Source organism: Zonotrichia leucophrys, chromosome 1A (assembly GCF_028769735.1).
Source record: "Zonotrichia leucophrys gambelii isolate GWCS_2022_RI chromosome 1A, RI_Zleu_2.0, whole genome shotgun sequence".
Lineage (NCBI taxonomy): Eukaryota > Metazoa > Chordata > Aves > Passeriformes > Passerellidae > Zonotrichia > Zonotrichia leucophrys.
Window position 1 is genome coordinate 71,747,119 of NC_088170.1, and position 24,927 is coordinate 71,772,045.

Consider the following 24,927-nt stretch of genomic DNA (forward strand, 5'->3'; position numbering starts at 1 on the left):
TCCCACTGTCCCAGGGTGTTCCAAGCCCTGCCCAGCCTGGCCTTGGACATTGCAGGGATCCAGGAACAGCCCCAGCTGCTCTGGCAATTCCAGCCCAGCCAGGAATTCTCAATTCCCAAGAGTCCCTGTGGCAGTGGGAGCCATTCCCTGGGTGCTGTCCCTCCATCCCTTGTCCCCAGTCCCTCTGCAGCTCTGCTGGAGCCCCAATAAATCCTGCTGGCCTCCAGAGCCCAATTCCCTTCCCATCCTCTGCCAGATCAAAGGGAAAGCCACCACCTTCCTTCCTTTTTGTTCCTGCTATTTTCATACCCTTTCAATCAATTCCTTTTCCAGGCCATGACCCAGCACACCCTGTTTGTGCTGGCACCAACCCCAACTCCAAAAGGCCTTTTCCACCCAGTTTGTGAAAAAGGGCAAACAACCACAAGCTTTTCTCATCCTTCTTTGCAACCCCAGCTCCGAAGGCCTTTCCACCCAGTTTGTGAAAAAGAGAAAACAACCACAAGCTTTTCTCATCCTTCTTTGCATTTATTAACTGGTTGCCTTCTCCCCTCTGTGCAGCTGCTGCTCCCAGCTCAGTACATGTTGTCCCTGGCGTGCTCCATGATGACCTTCAGCGCCAGCCAGGTCTCCTGGGCGGTGGGCACGATCTGCTTGGCGGGCAGCAGGAACCCGTAACGCCCCGTGTCCCGCAGCTCGAAGGTGAAGGAATATTTGATGCCCTGGTTGTAGGTCCAGTCCACGGTGGATCCACTGGCTCTGTCTGGGGGAGGGAAAAGGGAGGTGGGATTCAGAGCTTTGTGGTGTCTCTGGGAGCCTCTCAGGAGCTTTGGGTTGGCAGACAGCACGGGACACGCTCTGTGCCCCAGGGGTACTGAGGGCAGCCAGGCTGGTCAGCTTTGGAGAGACACCAGAGACATGGGTGGAGGATAAAAGGCTGACTCTTAGCAGGGGTTACTCCAAGGTTTTATTCTGAAGGAGCCCCTACACCTCAGGGGGCTCCTGTTGAGAGCCCCGGGAGAGGTGCCAAGGTTAGGGAGGTGGAAACCCAAAGTAGAGAACATTTCCTGACCAAGAAGTGACCCTGAGGGATGGACATTTAGGACAGCCTATGGGGCAAGGCTTGGGGGGCTGACCCCTGGCTGATCACTCGATGTCCTGAACTGAAACTTCTAGATGGAGGGGATGGGATGGTGAGCGACTGACAGAGAGCCAGGGTGGGGATTTGGGGGTGATCTCAACAAAGGGATTACACAGATAAAGAGAGGGGGGTACAATTTAACTGACAGAGAGCCAGGTGGGGATTTGGGGGTGATCTCAACAAAAGGATTACACAGGTAAAGAGAGGGGGTACAATTTAACTGACAGAGAGCCAGGGTGGGGATTTGGGGGTGATCTCAACAAAAGGATTACACAGGTAAAGAGAGGGGGGTACAATCTGGGGTAAACCATATGGGAAAAATACAAAACCAAAACTATTACAAAGTATAGAAACACACTTCAACAGTGCAGGAATCCCATGGGATATTTGGCCAGGGTGAGGGATGGTTTTGGGATCTGGGGGTTTTGGGGCTGCCCCAGCACTTACAGATGGTGGTGATGATGCTGCCGTAGGTGAACTTGGTGCCATACAGGGAGGACAGAGCTGCCACGGCCTTGGCAGAAACCTCGTGCTGGGAATACAGGGAACAGGGAAAGATGAGCCACAGAAAGGAAAAACCTGTGGGTACAGCTTTTTCTGGGTGCAACAAAGCTCCTCCCAGCTTCCCAAGGGGTGCAGGACCGAGCTGGCTCCTCCTTGGAGCAGCAGAAGAGCTCCAGCCCATGCCAGCCCCTCAAAGCACATGGGCCTCACCAGTTCCTGCTCATCTGGTGCCGGGGTCTCGGTGTAGCCGTAGGGGTAGAGCAGGAGCTGGGAGTAGCTGTGGATGGAGACGAAAGCCTTGATGTTGCCATGGCTCTTCACAAAGTCCACGATGGATTTCACCTCGGGCTCCGAGTTGGGGTAGGGTCCGTGGTACGTCTCGGAGCAGGAGCTTGAGCTGGCTCCGGCATCTGTGGAGAAGAGGATGGTGAGAACACAGCGGGAATTTGGGGGATTCCAAGCCCAAGAGGTTTTCCCACCCCCCAGCTCCTTGGTGGTGATCAAGGGATGCTCCTGGGGCATCTCCTCCTAGAGATTTAGATTTGTAGGGTGACTTTCACTTGTCACTGGGGGGCATCAAAGCTCAAACCAGGAGAGCAAATCCCACCTCTTCCCCAGGGGACATCAATGGATCTTTGAGCCAGAAACAGCTTTGGAGCCCCCAACTGGAGAGTGAAAAAGCTCCACAGGGGTAAGGGGGCAGCTCTGACCTCCAAAACCTGCGTCCCAGTTGCGGTTGGGGTCCACTCCGACACAGATGGCGCCCGCGTGCTTGGACCTGGTCTTGCGCCACATGCGGTTCTGGAAGGGCAGAGCCACCTCAGCTCAGCTGGTGCCCAGGGCTGGTGGGCCCCTTCCCATCCCATGGAAACGGGGGTGAGGAGGCTTTGCCCTCTCAGGGATGTGTAACCCCCCAGATCCCCCCCAGCCCCATCCAGAGCAGCAGTAGGAACCAGGGAGAGGAGATCCAGGGCAGTACCGTGGTTTGGGTGTAGGCAAAGCCATCTGGGTTGGTGACAATCTCCAGGAGGATGTCCATCGTCTCCAGGATGGAGGCCACTCCTTCGTTATTCGCGTGATCCTCGACAATCTAGAGAGGAGGGAGGTTTGGGGCTCCCTGTTCTCCCTGTGGGATCACCCACCTGGAGCCCACAGCCCCTGAGGGCCCTGCTGGGGTGTGTCAGTACCTTCTTGGCAAACCAGACGCCGCTGGCCTGTGTCACCCACTCGCGGGAGTGGATGCCGGTGTCGATCCAGATGGCCGGGCGGTTCGTGCCCCCTGTGCTGAACTGGGACAGCAGAGAGGGGGAGTTGGCTTTGTCCCTGTCACCACTTTCCCCCCCTGTGCATCACGATCCCCACGTCCTCACCTTGAGCACGTAGAGGGGACGGTTCTCGGTGGAGCGGCCAATCTCCAGCTTGCTCACCAGGTTGGGGTTCTCGGCCACCAGCATGTCCATGAAGTTGTAGATCTGGGAATGAGAGATGTGGGGGTGACTCCCAGCTTACCCCCTGCCCAAGAGCAAACTTTTTCCCCCAAAATGCCCCAAATCTTGTGCTTTCCCACCTCATCTATGGTGTGGTAGGCCTCGTAGTTGAAGGTGGCGGTGTCGACCGAGCGGTGGCGGCTGCTGCGGAGCATCTCCGCCTTCTCTTCATTCAGCAGGGCCTGTGGGACAGGGCTGGGGTGAGCCCCATTCCCACTGATGGGATCCCCCTGTCCCTCACCTCCCCTGCGGCCCTGCTGACCTGCACATCCTCGATCATGACGGAATAGGAGAGCCCAGAGGCCTCCAGGTGGACTTTGACGGCCTGCAGGCTGCGGAAGGGCACGCGGATGTCCACGGGCAGGCCGAGCTTGCGGGGCTCCAGCCAGAAATCCAGCTGGGTGGGGAAAAAGGACACGAGGGGTGAGATCCTGCCTCGGGATGCACCCCCAGCACCAGCCTGTCTTGCTTTTCACCGCTCGGTTCCCGTGATCCCACATCCAGCCCCATCCTTGCTTTGCTTATGGGGTGTGAAACGAAGGCCATGGGCTGGGGGGTGACCCCAAAATCCATCCCCACAGCCAGTACCTGCAGATGCTCCAGGTCCTGCAGCTCCTGCACCTTCTGCAGCTCCTCATCGCTCTGGGGGACGACACGCAGCACCTGGTGCCTGTGGGGTCAGGGGTGCTGAGGGGTGTGGGACGAGCTCCGGCCCCGTTAATCCGACCTAACCCTAGCCATCCATCCCCCCATTCCAGGGATTTCCCCTGAGCCTTTTCCCTGTGCTCCCTCAGGGCTGAACCAACTCCTTCTGCCCCACGCGGTGCCGCCGTCCCCGTGCCAGCCCCTTACCCGAAGAAGGTCTCGGTGCAGGTGGCCGCTGCCACCAGGGCAGCCAGGAGCACGAGGAGCCTCATGGTCAGCAGGGACAGCCAATCTCAGGTCCCAGCAGTGCCCTGGGCCCTCTTAAATCCCATGGGATGGTGGCTCCAGCCCGGCCTTCCCCCCAGCTGTCCCTTTTCCCAGGGCCCTGGGAAGGCTCTGGCTGCCACCAGCCAAGGTCAGGCCCTGCTGGCCCCATCCAGGCACTCCCAGTCCTGGCCAAACCTGTCCCAGCAACCAGCTGGGGCCCTGGTGAGTCAGCTGGCAGCAAGGTGAGACCGGGAGGTGCCAAAATCCCACAGCCCCCAGCGGCAGCTGAGGGGAGGGAAAGGATCAGTTTGGGTTGAGAATGCACAAAATGCAGATTTTCACTTGGGGCTTGGTGAGCTGCATCCCTAAACCACAGCAATGGGGAAACTGGTTTAAAATTGGGCTGTAAAGCTTGGCCTAGGACAGAGGTCAGAGCAGGTGACAGTTGTCCCAGTAGCCAAAAATAAACAGCAAATACTCCGAGGGAACCCCATGTCCCTCCTTGTAGCTCCCTGGGAAAGGATGATCGAGCAAAGCTGCTCAAAACCCCACAAATTTGGGGTTGCTTGCCCAAAAAACCCCATCTCCTCCTCCCATGCTGGCTGTTGGCTCCAAGGGATGGGGACTTTGAGCCAAAGCCACGAGGGGAAAATCAACACCTGCAGGACTGGGAGTCCTTTTCCACCCTTTCTTTGGAGATTAGCATGAAAAATAATGAGTGTGCTTGAAACCACTGAATGTCCATGAGGGTTTATTGAGAGCAGGGAGTGCTGGGGGCGGTGCTGGGTCAGTATGGGTGCTCCAGGACGTGCACCATGATGTCCAGCAGCGCCGGCCACGTCTCGGTGGCAGTGGGGACGATCTGGGAGCTGGGCAGGAGGAACCCGTAGCGCCCCGAGTCCCTCAGCTCCAAGGTGAAGGAATATTTCACCCCGTTGTCGTAGGCCCAGTCGATGGTGGTGCCTCCTGCCATGTCTGCAGGGAGAGGAGCCCGGTGGGAGCCCGTTCCCTGGGGATTTGCTGCGGGGTGAGGGAGGGACACTCACAGATGGTGTTGGCGATGCTGCCGTAGGTGTATTTTGTCCCGAACACGGCGGCCAAGTCGCTCACGGCCTTCTTGGCCAGTTCATTCTGCAAAGGAAGCACCAAAAGTGCTGCGATCTGGTGGATCACGGGGATCTAAAGCCCATCTTTCCCCATCCCTTCTGCTCTAGGTTTTCCCAAAACCCCTTAATTTTTGATGTTTGAGGTCCAGCTCACAACCTCCCTCCTCCAGAACCCAGGTGCAGGGGTTTGATATTCAGGTTGCATCTAACGAGAGGAGCAGGGGAGCTCCTGGGGTGGTGCCAGCCCCACGTTTTGGGGCCATCTCACCATTTCCTGGTGGTCGGGCGCGGGCGCCCTCCTGTATCCGTAGGGGAAGAGCAGCATCTGGGAGTAGCTGTGGATGGAGATGACGGATTTGACGTTGCCGTGGGCGCGGATGAAATCCACGATGGCTCTCACTTCCCGCTCGGAGTGGGCGTGAGGGCCATGGTAGGTCTCGGAGCAGGGATTGCTGCTGGAGCCAGCACCTGGAGCAGGGGGAGGAGGAGATCCAGAGAGGATCCCTCAGGAAGGGTTTCCATCCCTGGGTTTCTCCGCTCTAGCAGAAAGTTTTGATGTTTTGAGGCTCAAGCAACGCCTGGGTATGGGATCTGGTGGCCAAGGTCTCACCTCCAAACCCAGCATCCCAATTTCTGTTGGGATCCACTCCCACACAGCGGGATCCGGCGTTGATGGACCTGGTCTTGCGCCACAGGCGGTTCTAGGAGCGCACAGAGAGGACACAGGAACAGGGATGTGAGTCCCAACCCCTGCCCAGGCATCTCCAGGGATCTCCACTCACCGCCCCACGTGGAGGAACATCCCTCCCCACCCAAAAACCATGGCTGGGAATCCATGCTGGGCACAGTGCTGGGACAAGATCCCCCCGTGGTGTCCCCGCACTCACGGAGCTGTGGGTGAAGGCAAAGCCATCAGGGTTGGTGACAATCTCCAGGAAGATGTCCATGCTGTCCAGGATGGCCGTGACAGAGGGGTCCTGCCCGTATTCCTTGGCGATCTGTGCGTGGAGAGGAGCAGGAGCTGCCCCGGTGCCCCTCGGAGACGAGGGATGGGACAGATACAGGGTAAGAGTTGGGGTCCCACACCCCAGGTGGCCCCCAGGTGACCTTGTTGGCCGTCCAGATGCCGGTGGCCTGGGTGATCCATTCCCGCGCGTGGATGCCGGTGTCCAGCCAGATGGCCGGGCGGTTCGATCCCCCGGTGCTGAACTGTGCGGAACCACGGCATCCCTGAGGCTGGAAAACCCTCCAGGATCGTGGAATCCACCCTGGGCCCCATCCCCACCTCATCCCCAGCCCAGAGCCCTGAGTGCCACCTCCAGGAGTTCCTGGGACACCCCCAGGGCTGGGCACCCCAAACCCCCCTGGGCATTCCCTGACCCCCTTTCCATGGGGAAATTGCTGCTGTGCCCACCCTGAGCTCCCCTGGCACAGCCTCTCACCCTGAGGGCATTTTCAGGGCAAGGCTGCCCCAGGACCCACCTTCAGCACGTACAGGGGCCGCTGCTCGTAGCTCTGCCCCACCTGGACCTTGCTGAGCAGCCTGGGGTGATCCTCCACCAGGACATCCATCCACTCGTAGATCTGCAAGGAGGAGCTGCTGGCTCACCACGCTCAGCCTGGCTCTCACCTTTTGCTTTTGGGATGCAGCAGGCAGAGCTTCCCTGGGGAGGATCTGGTGCTCCCTGGGGAGGATCTGGTGCTCCCTGGGGATCTGGTGCTCCCTGGGGATCTGGTGCTCCCTGGGGAGGATCTGGTGCTCCCTGGAGATCTGGGACTCCCCTGGGGAGGATCTGGTGCTCCCTGGGGAGGATCTGGTGCTCCCTGGGGAGGATCTGGTGCTCCCTGGGGATCTGGTGCTCCCTGGGGATCTGGTGCTCCCTGGGGAGGATCTGGTGCTCCCTGGGGAGGATCTGGTGCTCCCTGGGGATCTGGGACTCCCCTGGGATCTGGGACTCCCTGGGGAGGATCTGGTGCTCCCCTGGGGAGGATCTGGTGCTCCCTGGGGAGGATCTGGTGCTCCCTGGGGATCTGGTGCTCCCTGGGGATCTGGTGCTCCCTGGGGATCTGGTGCTCCCTGGGGATCTGGGACTCCCCTGGGGAGGATCTGGTGCTCCCTGGGGATCTGGTGCTCCCTGGGGAGGATCTGGTGCTCCCTGGGGAGGATCTGGTGCTCCCTGGGGATCTGGTGCTCCCTGGGGATCTGGTGCTCCCTGGGGATCTGGGACTCCCCTGGGGAGGATCTGGTGCTCCCTGGGGATCTGGTGCTCCCTGGGGAGGATCTGGTGCTCCCTGGGGATCTGGTGCTCCCTGGGGAGGATCTGGTGCTCCCTGGGGATCTGGGACTTCCCTGGGGAGGATCTGGTGCTCCCTGGGGATCTGGTGCTCCCTGGGGAGGATCTGGTGCTCCTGGGGAGGATCTGGTGCTCCCTGGGGAGGATCTGGTGCTCCCTGGGGAGGATCTGGTGCTCCCTGGGGAGGATCTGGTGCTCCCTGGGGAGGATCTGGTGCTCCCTGGGGGGGATCTGGTGCTCCCTGGGGAGGATCTGGTGCTCCCTGGGGATCTGGTGCTCCCTGGGGAGGATCTGGTGCTCCCTGGGGGGATCTGGTGCTCCCTGGGGAGGATCTGGTGCTCCCTGGAGATCTGGGACTCCCCTGGGGAGGATCTGGTGCTCCCTGGGGATCTGGTGCTCCCTGGGGATCTGGGACTCCCCTGGAGAAGATCTCCTGCTTCCCTGGAGAACATGAGGTGCTTGAGGCTCTGTGTGAGCAGGGAAAGGCACCTCCCAACATTTTTTGGAAAAGTAGAATGAATGGTGAGGGAAAAAGCTCTGAGACCCCTCCCCAACACCATCATAGCCCCCACCAGTCCCAAAGAACCCCCAAAGTGAAGCTTTGTCTTCCACAGGGTGGGAGGTTCCAGGAGTGGCCACGCTGGATGTGGAAGGTTTCCCGGTCTCCCATCTCAGCCAAAAGCTCCACCAAGGAGGAGGAATCGTGTCCAGGGAGGTCTCACCTGTCACCAGGAACTCACCACGACCTTCACCACATGGATGTGACCCCAGCAGGACAAAGGCAGTGCTCTGCAGGGAAAGGTACCTCATCTATGGTGTGGTAGGAGGCAAAATCAAACATCCTGGAGCTTCTCTTCACCCTCCTAGACCTCCTCATGCTTTCCTTTTCTTCATCCAATAATTCCTGGTTAGGAGGCAAAAAAAAAACCCCCAAGATCAAAAAGGCTGGAAGGAGGAGGGGGTTGGATTTTTTTCCTTGATTTCCAACTTTTTGGACTTTCTCTCAGGGCTGAACTGCAGGAGCTCATCCTGTTTCTGTCACAGCCATTACCTGCACGTCCTCGATCATGATGCTGTAGGAAAAATTATGGAAATCCAGGAATTTTTTGACTCCTTGGAGGCTGGGGAAGGGCACCCGCAGGTCCACGGGGTGGCCAAGGCGGTTGGGGTGACGCCAAAAATCCACCTGGGAGGAAGAAGTTGGGCTGAAAGGGGAAACTTGGCCCCATCCTGTGCTGGTGCTCATCCACTGAGCTCCCCAGCAGCTCCAGGGTCTCACAGGAATTTTCATGAAGGGTCTAAAAAGGTTTTTGGGCAAATTTTGGTGGATGTCTGGGTAGGGATTTACAGCAATGTTCCAGCCCAAGTTGTTTGAGTGAGTATTTGTGGGATGTTCCCAGTTCGTACAAAACAGGAGCTCTGAGCTCAGGGAGCCCCAGGTTAAATTCACATTTCTATGGTTCTATGTTGTAGTGTGTTGTTAAGTTTCTTGTGTTATTCTCCTAATTTATTTCTTAATGCTTGCATTGGAAGATGTATGGAGAACACATTTCCTTCTCTTCCCTTGTGGTTGTATAGAATACTGCAATATTCTCTTCCCAATCATATTTTTTCCAGGTTTCAGGCTACTCTGTTTAGCTGTTGTGCATACAGAAACCTTTGTGTGCTTCAGATCATACTTGCCACTCTTCTCTGAACTGTTTCCAGTATTTACTTCAGTCTTTTTAAAACCTGAGATGCTCTAAGATTCTTTATAAGTTATCTTGCTGAAGACCATCAGGAATCAAACAGAGCCTGTCTATGCATCTTTGATGTCTGACAGTTCTAAATTACACAGCTCCAAAATGGGGAGGGAAAAGGGTGGGATGGAGCCCTGGATTCACCAGGGGCTGTGACCAGGGGCTGCTCAGGAGCCCTCAGAGCTCACCTGCAGCTCCTCCTGCTCGCCCAGCACCCCGAGCAGGGTGATGTGCTCCTCCTTCCTGGCCGTGACACGCAGCACCTGGTCCCTGCAGGGAGGCACAGGGGTCACAGGGAGGGACTCTGCCCTGGGGAAGCTCCACACCAGCTCAGAGGGTTGGAAAATTCATCAGTGGTTGGTGTTGAGAGAAAAAAAAATGCAGGTTCAGAGCAGCCATGATGGGGAAAAAGCAAGTGCTGGGGGTCTGGGATGATCTCCAGCCTTGTTTGAGCAGCTCCCCAGATGCTGGGGAATCTCTCCCATGGATATGTTGTGTATCTGTGGATGTATTCCCTAGCAGAGGTCCCAGTCCAGCCTGGCTGGGCTTCCCAAGGACAGGCACAGCCCCTGGAGATGGAAATGTTCTGTGGGACAGAGGTTTTCTCATCTCGGATCAATCCTCCACCTCCAACCTCTCCTGCTGGGCAGTGCTTAAAGCTGCTCCCAAAATGGCACCAAATTCCTTCACCTTTCCCCTTTCATCCTCTTAACTCCCATTTATCAGTTTAACCACCTCCCCGGGGTGATAACAATTTCCATTCTGTGCCTGGGAGACTCAGGCAGGCAATAAATCCTTGTGATTTTTCCAAAATCAGGGAGCAGCCCTGACATTCCCTGCACAGGCTTGGCTCCCAGCCTGCAGGAGAGTGATGGGATCCTGGATGGATCCCTCAACCCCAGCAGGGAGGAAGGTGGGTCAGGCACACCACAGAACATCCTGAGCTGGAAGGGGCCCACAGGGATCAAATCCAACCACAGGCTCTGCCCAGACACCCCAGCAATCCCCCCCTGTCCTTGAGAGCGTTGTCCAAGCGCTCCTGGAGCTCTGGCAGCCTTGGGAATGTGCCCATTCCCTGGGGAGCCTGGGCAGTGCCAGCACCCTCCTCTGGATCAGGAACCTTTCCTGCTATCCAGCCTGAACCCCCTGGCACAGCTCCAGCTGTCCCTGGGCCATGAGAGCCCCAGCTCCAGTGGCCGTCCAGCTGCTGGGACTTTTTCATGGATAAATTTTCCTGGGGCGACTTTTTCATGGATAAATTTTCCCTACTCTGAACACAGAATTCTCACTTTCTCTACCAGTTAGTTCTCATTGCCAGTCCATTCATTCAGACCTTTCTGGAAGCTTTGGGAGTTTTGGGTTGTCCTGACCCCGACCCCCCCCCCCCATATTCCATGCCCCATTCTCAGCCTCATTCCTGCCCTGGTGCTGTTCTTATCTGCAGGAGCTGCAACACCGCGGTGTTATCCTGGAAAAGTGCTGCCCTCCCTCCCCAGGGCCCTCTCCAGCCACATCTTGTTCTTTCCCATGGTGTGTTATTCCCATAAATCCTTGGTTATTCCCAGCAATCCTTGGTTATTCCCATAAATCCTTGGTTATTCCCAGTTATCCTTGGTTATTCCCAGCAATCCTTGCCTGTTTGTCCCATAAATCCTTGGTTATTCCCAGCAATCTTTGGCTGTTTTTCCCATAAATCCTTGGCTGTTATTCCCAGCAATCCTTGGCTGTTATTCCAAACAATCCTTGGTTATTCCCAGCAATCCTTGCCTGTTTGTCCCATAAATCCTTGGTTATTCCCAGCAATCTTTGGCTGTTTTTCCCATAAATCCTTGGCTGTTATTCCCATAAATCCTTGGTTATTCCCAGCAATCCTTGGCTGTTATTCCAAACAATCCTTGGTTATTCCCAGCAATCCTTGGTTATTCCCAGTTATCCTTGGCTGTTATTCCCATAAATCCTTGGCTGTTATTCCCAGCAATCCTTGGTTATTCCCAGTTATCCTTGGCTGTTATTCCCAGCAATCCTTGGTTATTCTCAGCAATCCTTGGCTGTTATCCCCATAAATCCTTGGTTATTCCCATAAATCCTTGTTTTCAGCATCTTGGCTGTTATTCCCAAATCCTTGGCTGTTATTCCCATAAATCGCTGTTATTCCCAGCAATCTTGGTTATTCCCAGTATCTTGCTGTTATTCCACAGCAATCTTGGTTATCCTCATCATCCTGCTTGGTATCCCACATAAATCCTAGGTTATTCCCAGCAATCTTGCTCGAATCCCGCAACTTTGGCTGTTTTTCCCATAAATCCTTGGCTGTTATTCCCATAAATCCTTGGTTATTCCCAGCAATCCTTGGTTATTCCCAGCAATCCTTGGCTGTTATCCCCATAAATCCTTGGTTATTCCCAGCAATCCTTGGTTATTCCCAGTTATCCTTGGCTGTTATTCCCAGCAATCCTTGGTTATTCCCAGCAATCCTTGGCTGTTATTCCCAGCAATCCTTGGCTGTTATTCCCAGCAATCCTTGGCTGTTATTCCCAACAATCCTTGGCTGTTATTCCCAGCAATCTTTGGTTTTTATTCCCACAATCCTTGGATGGCTCCACAGCCATCATCTTTGAGCCCTCCACATCATCCCCTGATCCTCTGGGATTCCACACCCTGGCAAAGCTCGGAGCGACGCCCTCAGGCTTCAGCATTCCCCAATTCCTACCTGCTCCAAACCTCCCTCCAACCCTGGGCTGAACCCAAACCTTTCCCAGCTGGCAAAACCCCTGCTGGATTTCCATCCTTTGGGATGTCACCCTCCAGGCCGACCCTGAGGGACCCTGGTGGGGATGGGCCATCCCCATCCCAACCATGGTGTCCCACCACCCCCTGCCCCAGCAGGACTCACCCCACGAAGAGCTGCTCAGTGCTGCTGACCCCCAGGAGGGCCAGGAAGACCAGGAGGGTCTCCATGGTGGGTGGGAGAGCAGAGCAGAGCCCCCAGGAAGGACAGAACGCCCTCGGTGTCGGGGTCCCTCCCGGAGCTCCTCACCGGGGCCGCATCCGCCGCCCCCGCGGCGTCGGCAGCGACAAACAGAGCAGGCAGGAAGGGCTCCAGAGCCCAAATGTTTGCTTTATTTGGCAAAGTCAACACAAGAGCAGCCAAATTAGGGAGGATCTGATAACGTCTCCCTCGGTGAGTGGGTCCTGGATGAGTGTCCCCGAGCTGCCGTGGGCACGGGCGGCTCCCAACCCACGGGCGTGGGACGGTGGGGATGGCGTGGTCACAGGAGCCCCAAAACCACAAGGAAACACCTCTTTGTTTCCATGGATTTCTTCATTACACATTGCTATGAGTAAGTCAATCATAATTATGATTAGTAATGCATGTGTAATGACAAGCTACTACAAAGTTACTTGCAGAAAAAACAAACATTTAAACGTAGATTTATTTATGATTAATTAGTTCATGCTTACATGTATATAGATATAGATACAGATGTATAAAATGTGAGATATATTATTCAAATAATTCATCAAACCATTCCCAGGAGTGGGGTCACTTGATGGTGGATGAAATCTCACTTCAAAGCAGGTGGAAGTCGTGGAGCTCCGAGGTGCACAGGGACGTTCAGCTGGGGTAATGCTCAGACAGAAAGGCTCATTTTTGTGCAGAAAATGAATTATTTTTATGTTTTCAGTGTAAGCAGGGGCTGTGAGCAGCTGTCCCTGAGCGGGGCTGTCCGTGAGGTCAGTTTGTCAGAGGTGTCTTTGTTCCCCAGGTAAAGCAGTGCCTTTGTTCTGCAGCTTACAGCAGGGCCTTTGTTGGGCCTTATCTGCGCTGCCCCTGAGCTCCCACCGTGCTTGTCAGGGATGCTCTGGGTTCCTGGGCTGTGTTCCCAGGCTGGCAGGCACCTCCCAGGGCAGCTCTCACAGCTGACATCCTCTGACCGAGGTTTTCTCCGTGGAATTGGGGGGTTCTGGCTGCACCAGGAGCAGGAGGTGCCCTGGGAAGGTGTTGGGGTTGTTGCTGAGGGGGTTCCAGGATCGTGGCGTGGTTGAGGTGGGAAGGGCCCACAGGATGTCTGTGTCCAATGCCTGAGTGGGGTGTGGGCAGCTCTGGGGACCCACCAGGGCCCTCCTTGCTGGATCTTGGGGTCTCCAGAGATGGAGGCAGCACGGCCCCGCTGGCACCAGGTCCTGCTGCTTCTCCTCCTGGTGTGTGGAGAGCCTGGTCCAAGCATGGCTTAAAGAAAGAGGCCATGAAGGGATTCAGCTGAGGGAAAGCTCCCACCGTGCTTGTCAGGGATGCTCTGGGCTCCTGGGCTGTGTTCCCAGGCTGGCAGGCACCTCCCAGGGCAGCTCTCACAGCTGACATCCTCTGACCGAGGTTTTCTCCGTGGAATCGGGGGGTTCTGGCTGCACCAGGAGCAGGAGGTGCCCTGGGAAGGTGTTGGGGTTGTCGCTGAGGGGGTTCCAGGATCGTGGCGTGGTTGAGGTGGGAAGGGACCACAGGATGTCTGTGTCCAATGCCTGGGGGGGGCGTGGGCAGCTCTGGGGAGCCACCAGGGCCCTCCTTGCTGGATCTTGGGGTCTCCAGAGATGGAGGCAGCACGGCCCCGCTGGCACCAGGTCCTGCTGCTTCTCCTCCTGGTGTGTGGAGAGCCTGGTCCAAGCATGGCTTAAAGAAAGAGGCCATGAAGGGAAAGATAGAAGCCTGCTGTAAAGCAGCCTTTCCCAGGCTTGATCCTGTAAATAATTAAGGTTCTCAGCCACCTTTTATATAAACAACAAGATTCTCAGACCGTTTCCTCAAAAACAAGCAATATTCTGTCCTTGGCTGCTCTAGGAACAGATGACCATTCTGAGAACAGATATGAAGGTTTTGAGAACTTTTCATATCATGGTGAGAACACTGATCTTGGTTTCTATAAACAAACCTCAGGTATTGTAAACAAAAGGAGGAGCTGAAGTTTTCTCTACAGCCTATGGGGAGCTCAGATTTTGCAATATGCATGAAGTGAATTAACACTGTTATAAAAAGTGCCTGGCTGATCAATACATTGGAGTCAGATGCTGACCAACAGAGGTGGGTCGCTCCCTTCACTTCAGCACTGGTGAAAAGCATTTCCTGGTGTCCCTGCTGGCTCTCCCTCGTTCCAGGTGAGGCTGCTGTCTCTCCCATCACTCTCTGTGGGGAAGAGCTTGGGTTCCAGCCCTGGATGAGCTCTCCTCACACCCACCAGGCACTTCGGGAGGAGGGGACAGGGGCCCTCGAGCCCTGCATGGTTGGAATGAGCTTCCACAGCAGGACAAGGTGACAGTTCCACACTCCCAGCCGAGGCTCCTCAGGCCCTGCAGCTCCTGCTCTGGGGACAAGAGCTCCTCCAGGTCCAAGAGCCAGCTGTGTCCCTGTCCCTGGCATTTACCATCAGTGGATTTCAGTCACTGGGCAGAGGATGGAATTTGGAAACCGGGTCAGTTTGGGAAGCAGTGCCACTGGATAAGGCCGTGAGCAAAGGGGACAGGGACACAAGGGCAGCACTGGCTGCCCCAAGCATGGCTTTGCTTTCCAAACCAGTTGCTTTTAACCCAAACCCAGCGCCCTGGGCCGCTTCCCTCAGCTGCACCTTCCCCTTTTCCTGCCAGCAGCTCCGTGCCCGGGTCCGCAGGGTTTTATCGGACACATCAGCGCTGTTTGCTCTCCTGCCAGCCTCCGAGGGTGAGTAACTCACCAGCTGCTGGGGGGTCACAAGACACCAAGATAAACCTGTTAGACTCGATAATCACCACAGCAGCAGCAGCCAGAGCTAATCTCTGATCCTTCAGGGCCTCCTGAGCTCTTTGCTCTTAATCCCCAAGAAATTTGCAGGATGGAAACGGAACCAGGGGCTCCTGAGGGGCTGGGTGCTGGATCAGGGGAGATGTCCTCCCACCTCCATCTTCCCTCCAACCTTGTCCACTGGGAACACGTGGGAGAGGGAAAAGGGGCAGCCAAATATATGGGGGTGTACATTTGAGGACAGTGGTCAGGGGCCTGGCAGGGTCCTGAGGCTCGTTAAGGGAAATTAAATCCCTTTAATTAGTTCCATAGCCTGGATTAGGCTGGTTAACACCAGGCCCTCTGCACCAGCCCCTTCAGCCTGGAGAAGGCTCCAGGGAGAGCTCCCAGCACATTCCAGGGGCTCCAGGAGAGCTGCAGAGGGACTGGGGACAAGGCCTGCAGGGACAGCACCCAGGGAATGGCTCCCACTGCCAGAGGGCAGCCATGGGTGGCATCTTGGCAATGAGCAATTCCTGCCTGGGCTGGCATTGCCAGAGCAGCTGGGGCTGCCCCTGATCCCTGCAGTGCCCAAGGCCAGGCTGGAGCAGCCTGGGATGGTGGGCTTGGAATGGGATGGGCTTGAAGGGCCCTTCCCACCCAAACCATTCTGGCATTTGGGACACTCAGAATCCATCCCCAGGGGTTTTTATGGAAGTTGGGGATGGCAAAGGGAAGGGAGACCCTTCCTGGAGTGCTGAGATTGCCAGTGAAGCCCCCAGAGCCCAAAATCCCTTCCTGGAGAGGAGTCGGGGTGGGGATGGATCCAATGCCAGGCTGGGAGAGCTGGGAATGGAGGGAATTCCCTGGAGAGGGAGCCTGGGCTGGGATTTTGGGAAGGGATTCCCAGAGCAGCTGGGGCTGCCCCTGATCCCTGCAGTGCCCAAGGCCAGGCTGGGCACTGGGGCTGGAGCAGCCTGGCACAGTGGGAGCTGTCCCTGCCATGGCAGGGTGGCACTGGATGGTGGGCAGGGAGGGTTGTGGCCCCAAATCTCCTCAGGGATGTGTCACACACAAGGAACACGTGCCAAACACCACAGGGGGGATGAACAGGGGTTTATTCAGCCCTTTCCATCACAACAGCCATCAATCACAGAGGATTTCTGAGCTGTGCTGCAGAGCTGAGTCCCAGCCCAGCTCTCAGGAGGACTTGTTCTTCACGTGCTCCATGATTTTCATCAGGCCCAGCCAGGTCTCCTTGGCAGCAGGGATGATCTGGTTGGCGGGCAGCAGGAACCCGTAACGCCCCGTGTCCCTCAGCTCGAAGGCAAAGGAATATTTGATGCCGTTGTCGTAGCTCCAGTCAATGCTGCCCCCACTGGCTTGGTCTGGAAAGGAAAGGGAGATGGTCCAGAGGGGGAGCAGAGCAATGCTGGAGCTCTGTTGTTCTGCTGGTGGTGTTTTGGGGGACAAGGGAAGGATGAGGTTTGGATGGGAAGGATGAGGTTTGGATGGGAAGGATGAGGTTTGGATGGGAGCGCTCAGGGGTGACGTGGGACCAGTGGTGTCACTGCACAGGGACACTGTGGCTTCCAGCAGGGACACACCCTGTGGGGAGGACAGGGATTGGTGTCCTGGGACAGCCCTAAATACTCACAGATGGTGCTGCAAATGGGGCCCACTTGGAAGGTGGTGCCATAGAGGGAGCGGATGGAATTGGCAGCAGCTCTTCCCAGAGATTCCTGCAGGGGAGGAGATGAAGGGAAAGTCAGGAAGCAGCCACGGTTCCTGAGATTCAACACTGGGATTTCACCAGAAGTCTCCAATCTGCTTTGGAGGTGATTCACACCACCAGCAGCCACAGCTCCCACAGCATTTCTGGGAGGTGCCACTGCAGGTGAGGTAACTCCCAGCAGGTTCTGTAAGTGCTCATCCAGCGTTTATCTCACTGCCTTGTCAAGGGAAGGCTCAAGAGATACCAGAAATTCCCAAGGCAGCTGGAATCTCCCAATTCTCCAAGGTCAAATTTGTGCTCACTTCAACTGCGTAATGGGGGCTGGATGGAAAACAGAGCTGGGTTCTTTGGGAAGGGGGGAAAAGGCAACAAATTGCCACAGGGGAACTGCATTTAGGTATTAGGACAAAAAAATCCCCATGAGATTAAGGAAACTTTGGGATGAGCTTGAAAAACAATTCATCTTTAGAAATATCAAAACAATCCAAATTCAGAGTGAAATTGGCTCTGCCTCCAAAGCCCTTTCAGCACAGGGTTAGAACAGAGACCTCCAGAGGCCTCTCCCGTTGGAATGATGGCTGTGAGATCCACACTGCCTCAGAGATATTATTCCAGCTGCGGTGCTGTCATCAGGGAAGAGCAAGGAAAGCACAGAGAGGCAGTGGCACAGAAGAGAGGAAGGTAAAACCAAGTCCTGCTGTCTCACCAGCTCAGCATAATCGTCTGGCCTGGTGCATTTGTATCCATAGGGATACATCAGCAGCTGGGAGTAACTGTGGAGGGTCAGGAAGGCCTTGAAGTTTCCGTGGTTCTTGATGAAGTCGACAACAGATTTCACCTCCACCTCGGAGTTGGCGCTGGGCCCGTGGTAGGAGTCGGAGCAGGGGCTGTTGCTGGCTCCAGGACCTGGGGGTGCAAGGAGGGAACAGAGCCTGAGGGGGGAATTCCTGGCAGGTCAGGGCAGGCCCCACACAGCTGGGCCTTGCTAAGGACAAGCAAGGCCTCAAACGCTGATAAATGCTCAAACGGCAGTGCCAGAGTGTGAATGCTCAAGGGATGCACTTTGAGGTGATGCAACCTGGAACAGGCTGCCCAGCAACCCAGGAATCCACATTCCTGGGGGTATTCTGTGGTTGGATGGGGCTGGGAACAACCTGGGATAATGAAAGGTGGCTTTGCCCATGGCAGGGAGTGGAACTAAATAATGTTTTGGGTCCTTCCAACCCAAACCAGTCTGTGATTCCATAATTCCATGATGCTGCCTCACCCAGGGTGATGAATCCCCTTTATAAAGGCAGCTGCTGGTTCTGTGTGACAGGATCCAGAATCCAGAATCCAGAACCCTCATCCTACCTCCAAAACCTGCATCCCAGTTCCTGTTGGGGTCGACTCCGACGCAGATGCTGCCGGGAATCTTGGAGCGGGTTTTCCTCCACATGCGGTTCTGCAACAGAGAAATGCTCAAAAAGGAGCAAATCTGGGTGCTGGCACCAAAACTGCTCCCCATCCATGGGGGATTGAGCCTAGCCATGATCCCAAGAGTATTTCTGACTGCCAAGATGGGCCAATGGTCAACAATCAAATGTATTTACTAAAAATGGGTATTTACAGTGGGTTAGACAAATGATGAGGATCTTTGTCTGCCCAACTCTTTGGTAACTCCTCTCACAGCATTAAGACTTTCAGAGCCCACTCCCCTCATATTTATTATTTCTTTGGAATCTCACTGAGCTCAAAGAGCTGACCCACCGAGGTGTGAGTGTACACAAATCCATCAGGGTTGGCCACTGGCAGCAGGAAAAGATCCATCTTGTCCAGCAGGGAGGTGATGGACTCATCTGTTCCATAGTCAGAGGCAATCTAGGCAGAGACAGAGCACACCCTGCTTAGCAGAGTAATTCCCTCCCGGATGTTCATTCCCTCTTTGTTTGGGGCACAGGAAAGGCTGGAATTTGGGGCAGGGAAATACAAACATCCATTATCTGTGGGCCATAACTCTTCCTTGGGGAGTGAGCAGAGAATCTGTTTTATTATTTTATTCTGAAGACAGGAGGTTTTTAGAATAAAATGGAAGAGGATAACAAAATTTCCTCCTCGTTGTCCCAGAGGACAGGCCAAGGCTGCACTAAGACTGAGATGGAAGAGCCAGGTTGGGAATTCTCAGCTGTGCTGCACTGACAGAGCCCAGGGAGCTTTTGGACAACGCTCTTGGGCACAGGGTGGATTTTGGGGATGGTTCTGTGCATGGCCAGGAGTTGGACTCCATGATCCTGGTGGGTCCCTTCCAACTGAGCTTATTCTGCGATCCTGTGCCTTCTCTGGTGGCTCAGTCACTTCCAGCAGGATTTAAATCTTCATTTACAGAGAGCTGGAGGCCTGGGCATTTTGTGGAAGGAAACCAACCCCACTGCATTGCTCTGGGTGAGCAGAGCAAAGCAGCAAAACAACCTCAAAGCCTTTGGTTATTTGTGTAACAATTTCACCTGAACCACTGCATTCTGTCTGCCTAAACTCAGCTGTTCTAACAGGACAGAGGTTCCCAATTCCAGGCTGAGGCAGCCACCACAATTTCATGTAACAATTATATCTGAACCACTGCATTGTGTCTGCCTAAACTCAGCAGTTCCAGGTTGAGGCAGCCACCACAACTTCATGTAACAATTTCACCTGAACCACTGCATTGTGTCTGCCTAAACTCAGCTGTTCTAACAGGACAGAGATTCCAGTTCCAGGCTGAGGCAGCCACAATTTCATGTAACAATTTCAGCTGAACCACTGCATTCTGTCTGCCTAAACTCAGCTGTTCTAACAGGACAGAGATTCCAGTTCCAGGCTGAGGCAGCCACCACAACTTCATGTAACAATTTCACCTGAACCACTGCATTCTGTCTGCCCAAACTCAGCTGTTCTAACAGGACAGAGGTTCCAAGTTCCAGGCTGAGGCAGCCACAACTTCATGTAACAATTTCACCTGAACCACTGCATTCTGTCTGCCTACAATTTCACCTGAACCACTGCATTCTGACTGCCCAAACTCAGCTGTTCTAACAGGACAGAGGTTCCAAGTTCCAGGCTGAGGCAGCCATCGCATCCCCAGGGAGTCAGCTGCTTTAGGGAGGTGAAATGACTGAACACCCAGAGGGGTGATATCCTGTGACAGAGCAGGGTGATATGCTCTGAAAGAGCAGCAAGCAGTGCCCAGAGGGGCCCAGGATGAGTCCCAGTGCAGAACCTTGTTGGCGATCCACAGGGCGCTGGCCTGCGTGACCCACTCGCGGGAATGGATGCCGGCGTCGAGCCAGATGGCCGGGCGGTTGGAGCCTCCGGTGCTGAACTGGGGAGCAAACACAGCATCTCAGGGCCTGGCACCTCTCAGCCCAGCACAGCCCAGAACAGGCTGGGGTGCCCTGGCCTGAGCTGTCGTTCACCCCTTTGGAGCCATTCCGTGGTGTTTGTTGTACCTTCAGGACGTACAGAGGCCGCTTCTCGTAGGATTCCCCGATCTGGATCTTCTCCACAAAGCTGTACTCAGATGCAAGCTGGTCCAGTTCTGCATTAATCTGAAATGCAAGGCCATGAGGACATGAACATCATCTCTGAGGACATTAATATCACATTTATATGCTCTACCATTGGTTGCAAAGCTCATCCCATTCCACCCCCCTTCCACACCTTCCACTACCCCAGGTTGCTCCAGCCTGGCCTTGGACACTCCCAAGGATGGGGAAGCCACAGCTTTATTTCTTTTTAGTTCTTTATTTCCCAGTTTCAAGATCTCTTTATTTCCCTTTCTTTGGAAGGATGGGTTTTGACAGTCTACAGGAGAGTTTATGGAATTTTGATCAGCGCTGGCTGATTGTTCTGAGCACAAAATTAATACTGCACAAAACAAACCCACGCGCCAGAAAAAGCTGCAAGGACATTTTAGATGCTAAGATAGGGTGTTGAATTGAAGACAGCATGCAAAAAGACCAGAAAAAATCAGAATACTCTTCCCCTGAGGTACTCACATCCTCCAGAGTGTGGTAAGCACCAAAGTCGAAGCTGCTGGTGCTGCGCTGCCTTTGGGCACTCTCGGCCATGTCCTGCCTTTCTTTATCCAGAACATCCTAAAATAACATTCAAATGGTGAGAAATCAATGAAAAGGCAGTGAGTTCATGCTGGTTCAGGTGTCCTTTGGGGATTACAGCTCATGAGGAAATGCCAGATTAGTGCCCAGGTGGGTGATCTGTATCCATACCCACTCTGCAGAGTTTACTGACTCATCAGTAACCTCAGTGTTGGGATTCCTTTTTTTATTACAGTGACTTTAGGAGGTCACCGGGTGAGAGAAGAACGAGAATCTTGTTTTTTGATTAGAAGGCTTGATTTATTGACATATAATATATAATACATTATAACTATACTAAAAAGAATAAAGAGAGAGCTTGCAGAGATTGCTAAGCCGAGAATAGAATAGAAGGAATTTAAAAACAAGAGAGTTCTCTGTCCCTGTGTTCCAGACAGCTTGCCCTGTGATTGGCCCTTAATTGTACACATGGAACATGAACCAATCTCAGGTGCATCCTATTGCATTCTACAGCAGCTGATAATCATTGTATACATTCTCCTTCTGGGGCCTCAGCTTCCCAGAAAATGAACAAGTCCCAAAAAAAGGATTTCTATGAAAAAATGTCTGCGACAGATTCCCACATGTCTGGGGTGAAAAGCCCACGTGTAATCCCTCAGGGGCTGTCAGAAGAGCCCTGTGGAGTTCACTGATGTCCCCACTCAGAGAACACCACAGCCATCCATGGATTCTTTGAGGAATAATCCACAGCCCACAAAACTGAGGGGAGGATCCCACGGGAAACAGAGTGTGGGAAAGGGGGAGCGAGGCCAAATCGCCAATCAGTGTTCCCAAAAGATGTGAGAAATAGGTGCCCACCTGCAGGTCTTCAATCAGGATGGAATACTGAATGCCCTGGGACTCCAGGAAGGCTTTCACTGACTGGACACTGGCAGCAGGAATTCTCACATCCACAGGGAGGGCAGGGGCAGAGGGGTTGATCCAGAAATCCAGCTGGGGAGGGAAAGGAAAATGGATGTGGTTTGGGGAAGGCATCCTGCAAGCAGCTCTGGCAGAGTTTTAGAAAAGCTGATTTCTCCCCAGTCCAGCTGTCCCTGCAGAGAGGAGCCCTGCAATGCTCCAGTCTCTGTGGCCTCGCCACAACCTTGCATCAGTTCTGATAACTCAATAAAATAACAAATAACGAGGCCCTGAGTCAGTTTTTCACTGACTTGTAGGCTTTGGTCACACAAACAAGAGGAAGTTTTAATTGTCTCTGATGACTGTTTTATTATTCTCCCTATTACTAGAAATAATTTCAAGAAAAACTCCATATTCCAGTCTTAGGTAATATGAAACCCATTGTTTTCATTTCTCCATATTCCAGTCTTAGGTAATATGAAACCCATTGTTCTCATTTCTCCTTTTCTCTTTCCTTTGGTAGGACTTTTCTTAATTTTAATTTCTAAATTATTCATAATATATTTTTTAAGATTTTTAAAAATTATGTTAAAAATTCTCACCAATGGCAATAAGAGTAATAACCTGGAATTTTACACTGTGTTTTCCTGGTTCAATACAGTGTAGACCAACTAATAAATTCCTTCTATAACTCTGGGAGACAAAATATTGCCATTCCCACTGGAAAAACAAGTATTTCAACACTGAGATGAAGATCTAACAATCCAAATATGATGTAAAACCAGTAGGGGAAAAAAAAAATCAATTCTGGCCCTCGTGAACTCTGAGCTGGTACTCGAACTTGCAGGTCAAATTTAAAGTGTTGAGAGAATAAATAAATAAAAAATATTTATTTATTATTCATTACATAATTATTAAATAATAATTATTACTGTTGTTTTATATATTAAAAAAGAATTAATTTTAAAATAATTTAATAAAAGAATTAATTTTAAATTAATTTTAATTAATTCTTAATTGATTTAGATTAATTTAATAATTAATTTAAAAATAATAAAATTATTTTATATTTATTTAAAATAATAATAATAAATAATAATTAAAATCTTTTAATTAATTATATATATTTTTATTATATATATTTTTATATATTTTTACATATATTTATTAATTATATATATTTATTAGTAATTAAAATATAATAATAATTAAAAATATTATTTATAAATAAATAAAAATATTTATGGCAGCTGCCCCAGGGTGATGGGAACCTTCCAAATGAGATGCAGATTCACAGCCTGACCTGTTGAGGATGAGATGCAAATTCAAAAATGCCTCTGGTGGCCATGACCCACCTGCAGGTGTTCCAGCGATTCCAGGAGCTGCAGCTGCTTGACCTCCTCCTCATTTTTGGTCTTGATCCGGAGAACCTGGTGCCTGCAATAAATCAGCGTTTTCAGGAGCGCTCTCAGGTTCTGAAATTCAGCCTGGTGAATTCACCACAGCTGCTGAGGAATGGAATAAGCAGAATTCAGCTCAGGATTAAACGAAAAATAGCCCCTCAAAACAGCCCCTCCTGGCTTTACAAATCCCCTCCTTTGGGGACATTATTTATATTTTTTTTTATTCTTCATCCTCAAACCTTCATGCACAGATTTACTCACTGGAATCCGGTGCTCCCTTCCTGCACCTCGGGAATTATCCAGTAGGATTTCATAATCTTTAATGATTAAGGCTCTTCCAAGGTCAGGGAGGCTGTGAGGAAATACCTTGTGGGATAATTTTTGCAATGCAACATAAAGAGAAACCTTCAGAATTTACCGGTTGAAAATCAGGATTTTAAATGCTTAGAAAGAAGGAAAGAAGAGGAAGAAGGAGAAATAAGAAATTTGGGAAAGAAAGGGAAAGCGGTGAACTTTCTGCTGTGAGGTGAGGACAGGTTCTGGTCTTTCAGCTCTGCTTTTGCAGTGAGGTTGAACTCAAGCCAAAATGAAGCCTTGGATGAGCAGGAATTGAGGATCTGAACTCTGAGCTGGACCCTTCTCCTCAGAAAACCCAAACCAAAGCCAAGAAAGGTTCCCTCAAACACCACAACAGCAAAGCAAGGAGAACAATCACTCACAAAACCCAAACAAGCAGATTTTGTGAGGGTGAGACCAGGAAAAACAACAAGAGGACACCAGCCCTAAGTGAAAGGTTTTCCACAAAAGTGGAACTCACCCCACGAAGGTTTCCAGGCACAGGGAAGCCCCGAGGAGGGCACTGAAGATCAAAATCAGCTTCATGTTTGCCGCAAGTCCAGCCGGGCCTGGCGAGGGGCAATTTATACAGAGCTTTTATTTCTCAGATCAAACACATCTGATAGCACCTATCACTCCATGTGACCGAGTTCTCACGTTTATCACAGCCTTCAAGGCCACCAGCAGGCTGATTTCACCTCCAAAAAAATATTTTCCACTGACACATGCAGACCGAGGGGGGAGGAGGAGTCGGTCCCGAAGCTCTGACCACAAAAATGTGTGTGTTCTGTGGAAAACAGGGACAGACTGAACTGATCCAGCTCTCGCTGGGGGCAGGAGCTGTGCCAGCCCACGCTTGGTTGGCATTTTGAGGTGTTCCAAGGGAGGTTTGAGGAGTTGTTATCCCCGTGGGAGGCACAGTCCTGCCCCAGCTTCAGGGATTTGCTCCCGTGGGAAGGCCCAGCTGTGGCTGTCCCACAGCTGCAGGTGCACACGGGGCATAAATGCTGGATAAACTCTGTGTTTACCCAAACCTAAAGGATTCTGAGAACAGCCAGGAGCTGCCCCTGCTGGCACACCTGGGGAGCAGAGAGAGGGGAGAGGTTCAGCTGCTCCATCCACCTCAGGAGAATGGAAAGGAATTCCCAGAGGAAAGGAATTCCCAGAGGAAACGTTTAATGAAGATCTCAGTTGTATCTCAGCACCTCCTGAGGAGTCTCCTCTCAGCCCCACTCCCACCGCTCCTCCTCAGGTGTCCTGTTGCGTTCACAGCCCTTTGTTGCAGGTTTTTGGGAACGAAGGGAGCCCCAGGCAGGGATTAGTCCTGTTTTGGCCTGCAGGATTGAGTCATGGTGTAGCTGCTGTGTCTTGGGGGCACAGCAGAGCTGCTCTGGTCTCTATGGTGTAACCAGACCCAGTCCCTGGGGAAAAAGATCTGCACTCCCTCAGCTTAAACCAAAAAATAAAAATTTATCCCCAGAGACAGGAGCCATCACAGGCATTTCCTGTGTCTGGAACTGCAGCAGGAGCTGTGGTGGGAGTCAAGCCCCAGCT

At 53.0% G+C, this 24,927-nt stretch overlaps 3 protein-coding genes across 4 annotated transcripts; all 3 read right to left on the reverse strand.

Moving 5' to 3' along the window:
* Window positions 1–575: 575 nt before the first annotated feature.
* Window positions 576–4,049, reverse strand: LOC135458263 (carboxypeptidase A1-like). The gene is made up of 11 exons (XM_064733325.1): window positions 3,985–4,049; window positions 3,721–3,802; window positions 3,395–3,529; window positions 3,213–3,314; window positions 3,016–3,117; window positions 2,833–2,934; window positions 2,625–2,735; window positions 2,347–2,446; window positions 1,856–2,046; window positions 1,589–1,673; window positions 576–763 (listed from the first exon to the last, which is right to left on the reverse strand). Exons 1-11 carry the CDS (start codon window positions 4,047–4,049, stop codon window positions 576–578), a joined length of 1,263 nt encoding a protein of 420 aa, XP_064589395.1.
* A 729-nt stretch (window positions 4,050–4,778) lies between these two features.
* On the reverse strand, window positions 4,779–12,299 carry LOC135458267 (carboxypeptidase A1-like). Its single transcript, XM_064733338.1, has 11 exons — window positions 12,077–12,299; window positions 9,372–9,453; window positions 8,496–8,630; window positions 8,250–8,348; window positions 6,633–6,734; window positions 6,258–6,359; window positions 6,038–6,148; window positions 5,761–5,851; window positions 5,419–5,618; window positions 5,091–5,175; window positions 4,779–5,019 (listed from the first exon to the last, which is right to left on the reverse strand). Exons 1-11 carry the CDS (start codon window positions 12,139–12,141, stop codon window positions 4,832–4,834), a joined length of 1,260 nt encoding a protein of 419 aa, XP_064589408.1. The 5' UTR covers window positions 12,142–12,299; the 3' UTR covers window positions 4,779–4,831.
* A 3,711-nt stretch (window positions 12,300–16,010) lies between these two features.
* LOC135458276 (carboxypeptidase A2-like) lies at window positions 16,011–24,217 on the reverse strand. 2 transcript variants are annotated; one of them, XM_064733355.1, is made up of 12 exons: window positions 24,031–24,217; window positions 23,855–23,942; window positions 22,990–23,071; window positions 21,593–21,727; window positions 20,675–20,773; window positions 20,126–20,224; window positions 19,897–19,998; window positions 18,414–18,524; window positions 18,018–18,108; window positions 17,371–17,570; window positions 16,587–16,671; window positions 16,011–16,317 (listed from the first exon to the last, which is right to left on the reverse strand). In XM_064733355.1, exons 2-12 carry the CDS (start codon window positions 23,917–23,919, stop codon window positions 16,130–16,132), a joined length of 1,257 nt encoding a protein of 418 aa, XP_064589425.1. In that variant the 5' UTR covers window positions 23,920–23,942; window positions 24,031–24,217; the 3' UTR covers window positions 16,011–16,129. The 2 variants fall into 2 exon arrangements, with proteins under 2 accessions (XP_064589425.1, XP_064589417.1); XM_064733347.1 differs by lacking the exon at window positions 24,031–24,217 and having other exon boundaries at window positions 23,855–24,028.
* Between the last annotated feature and the right edge of the window lie 710 nt (window positions 24,218–24,927).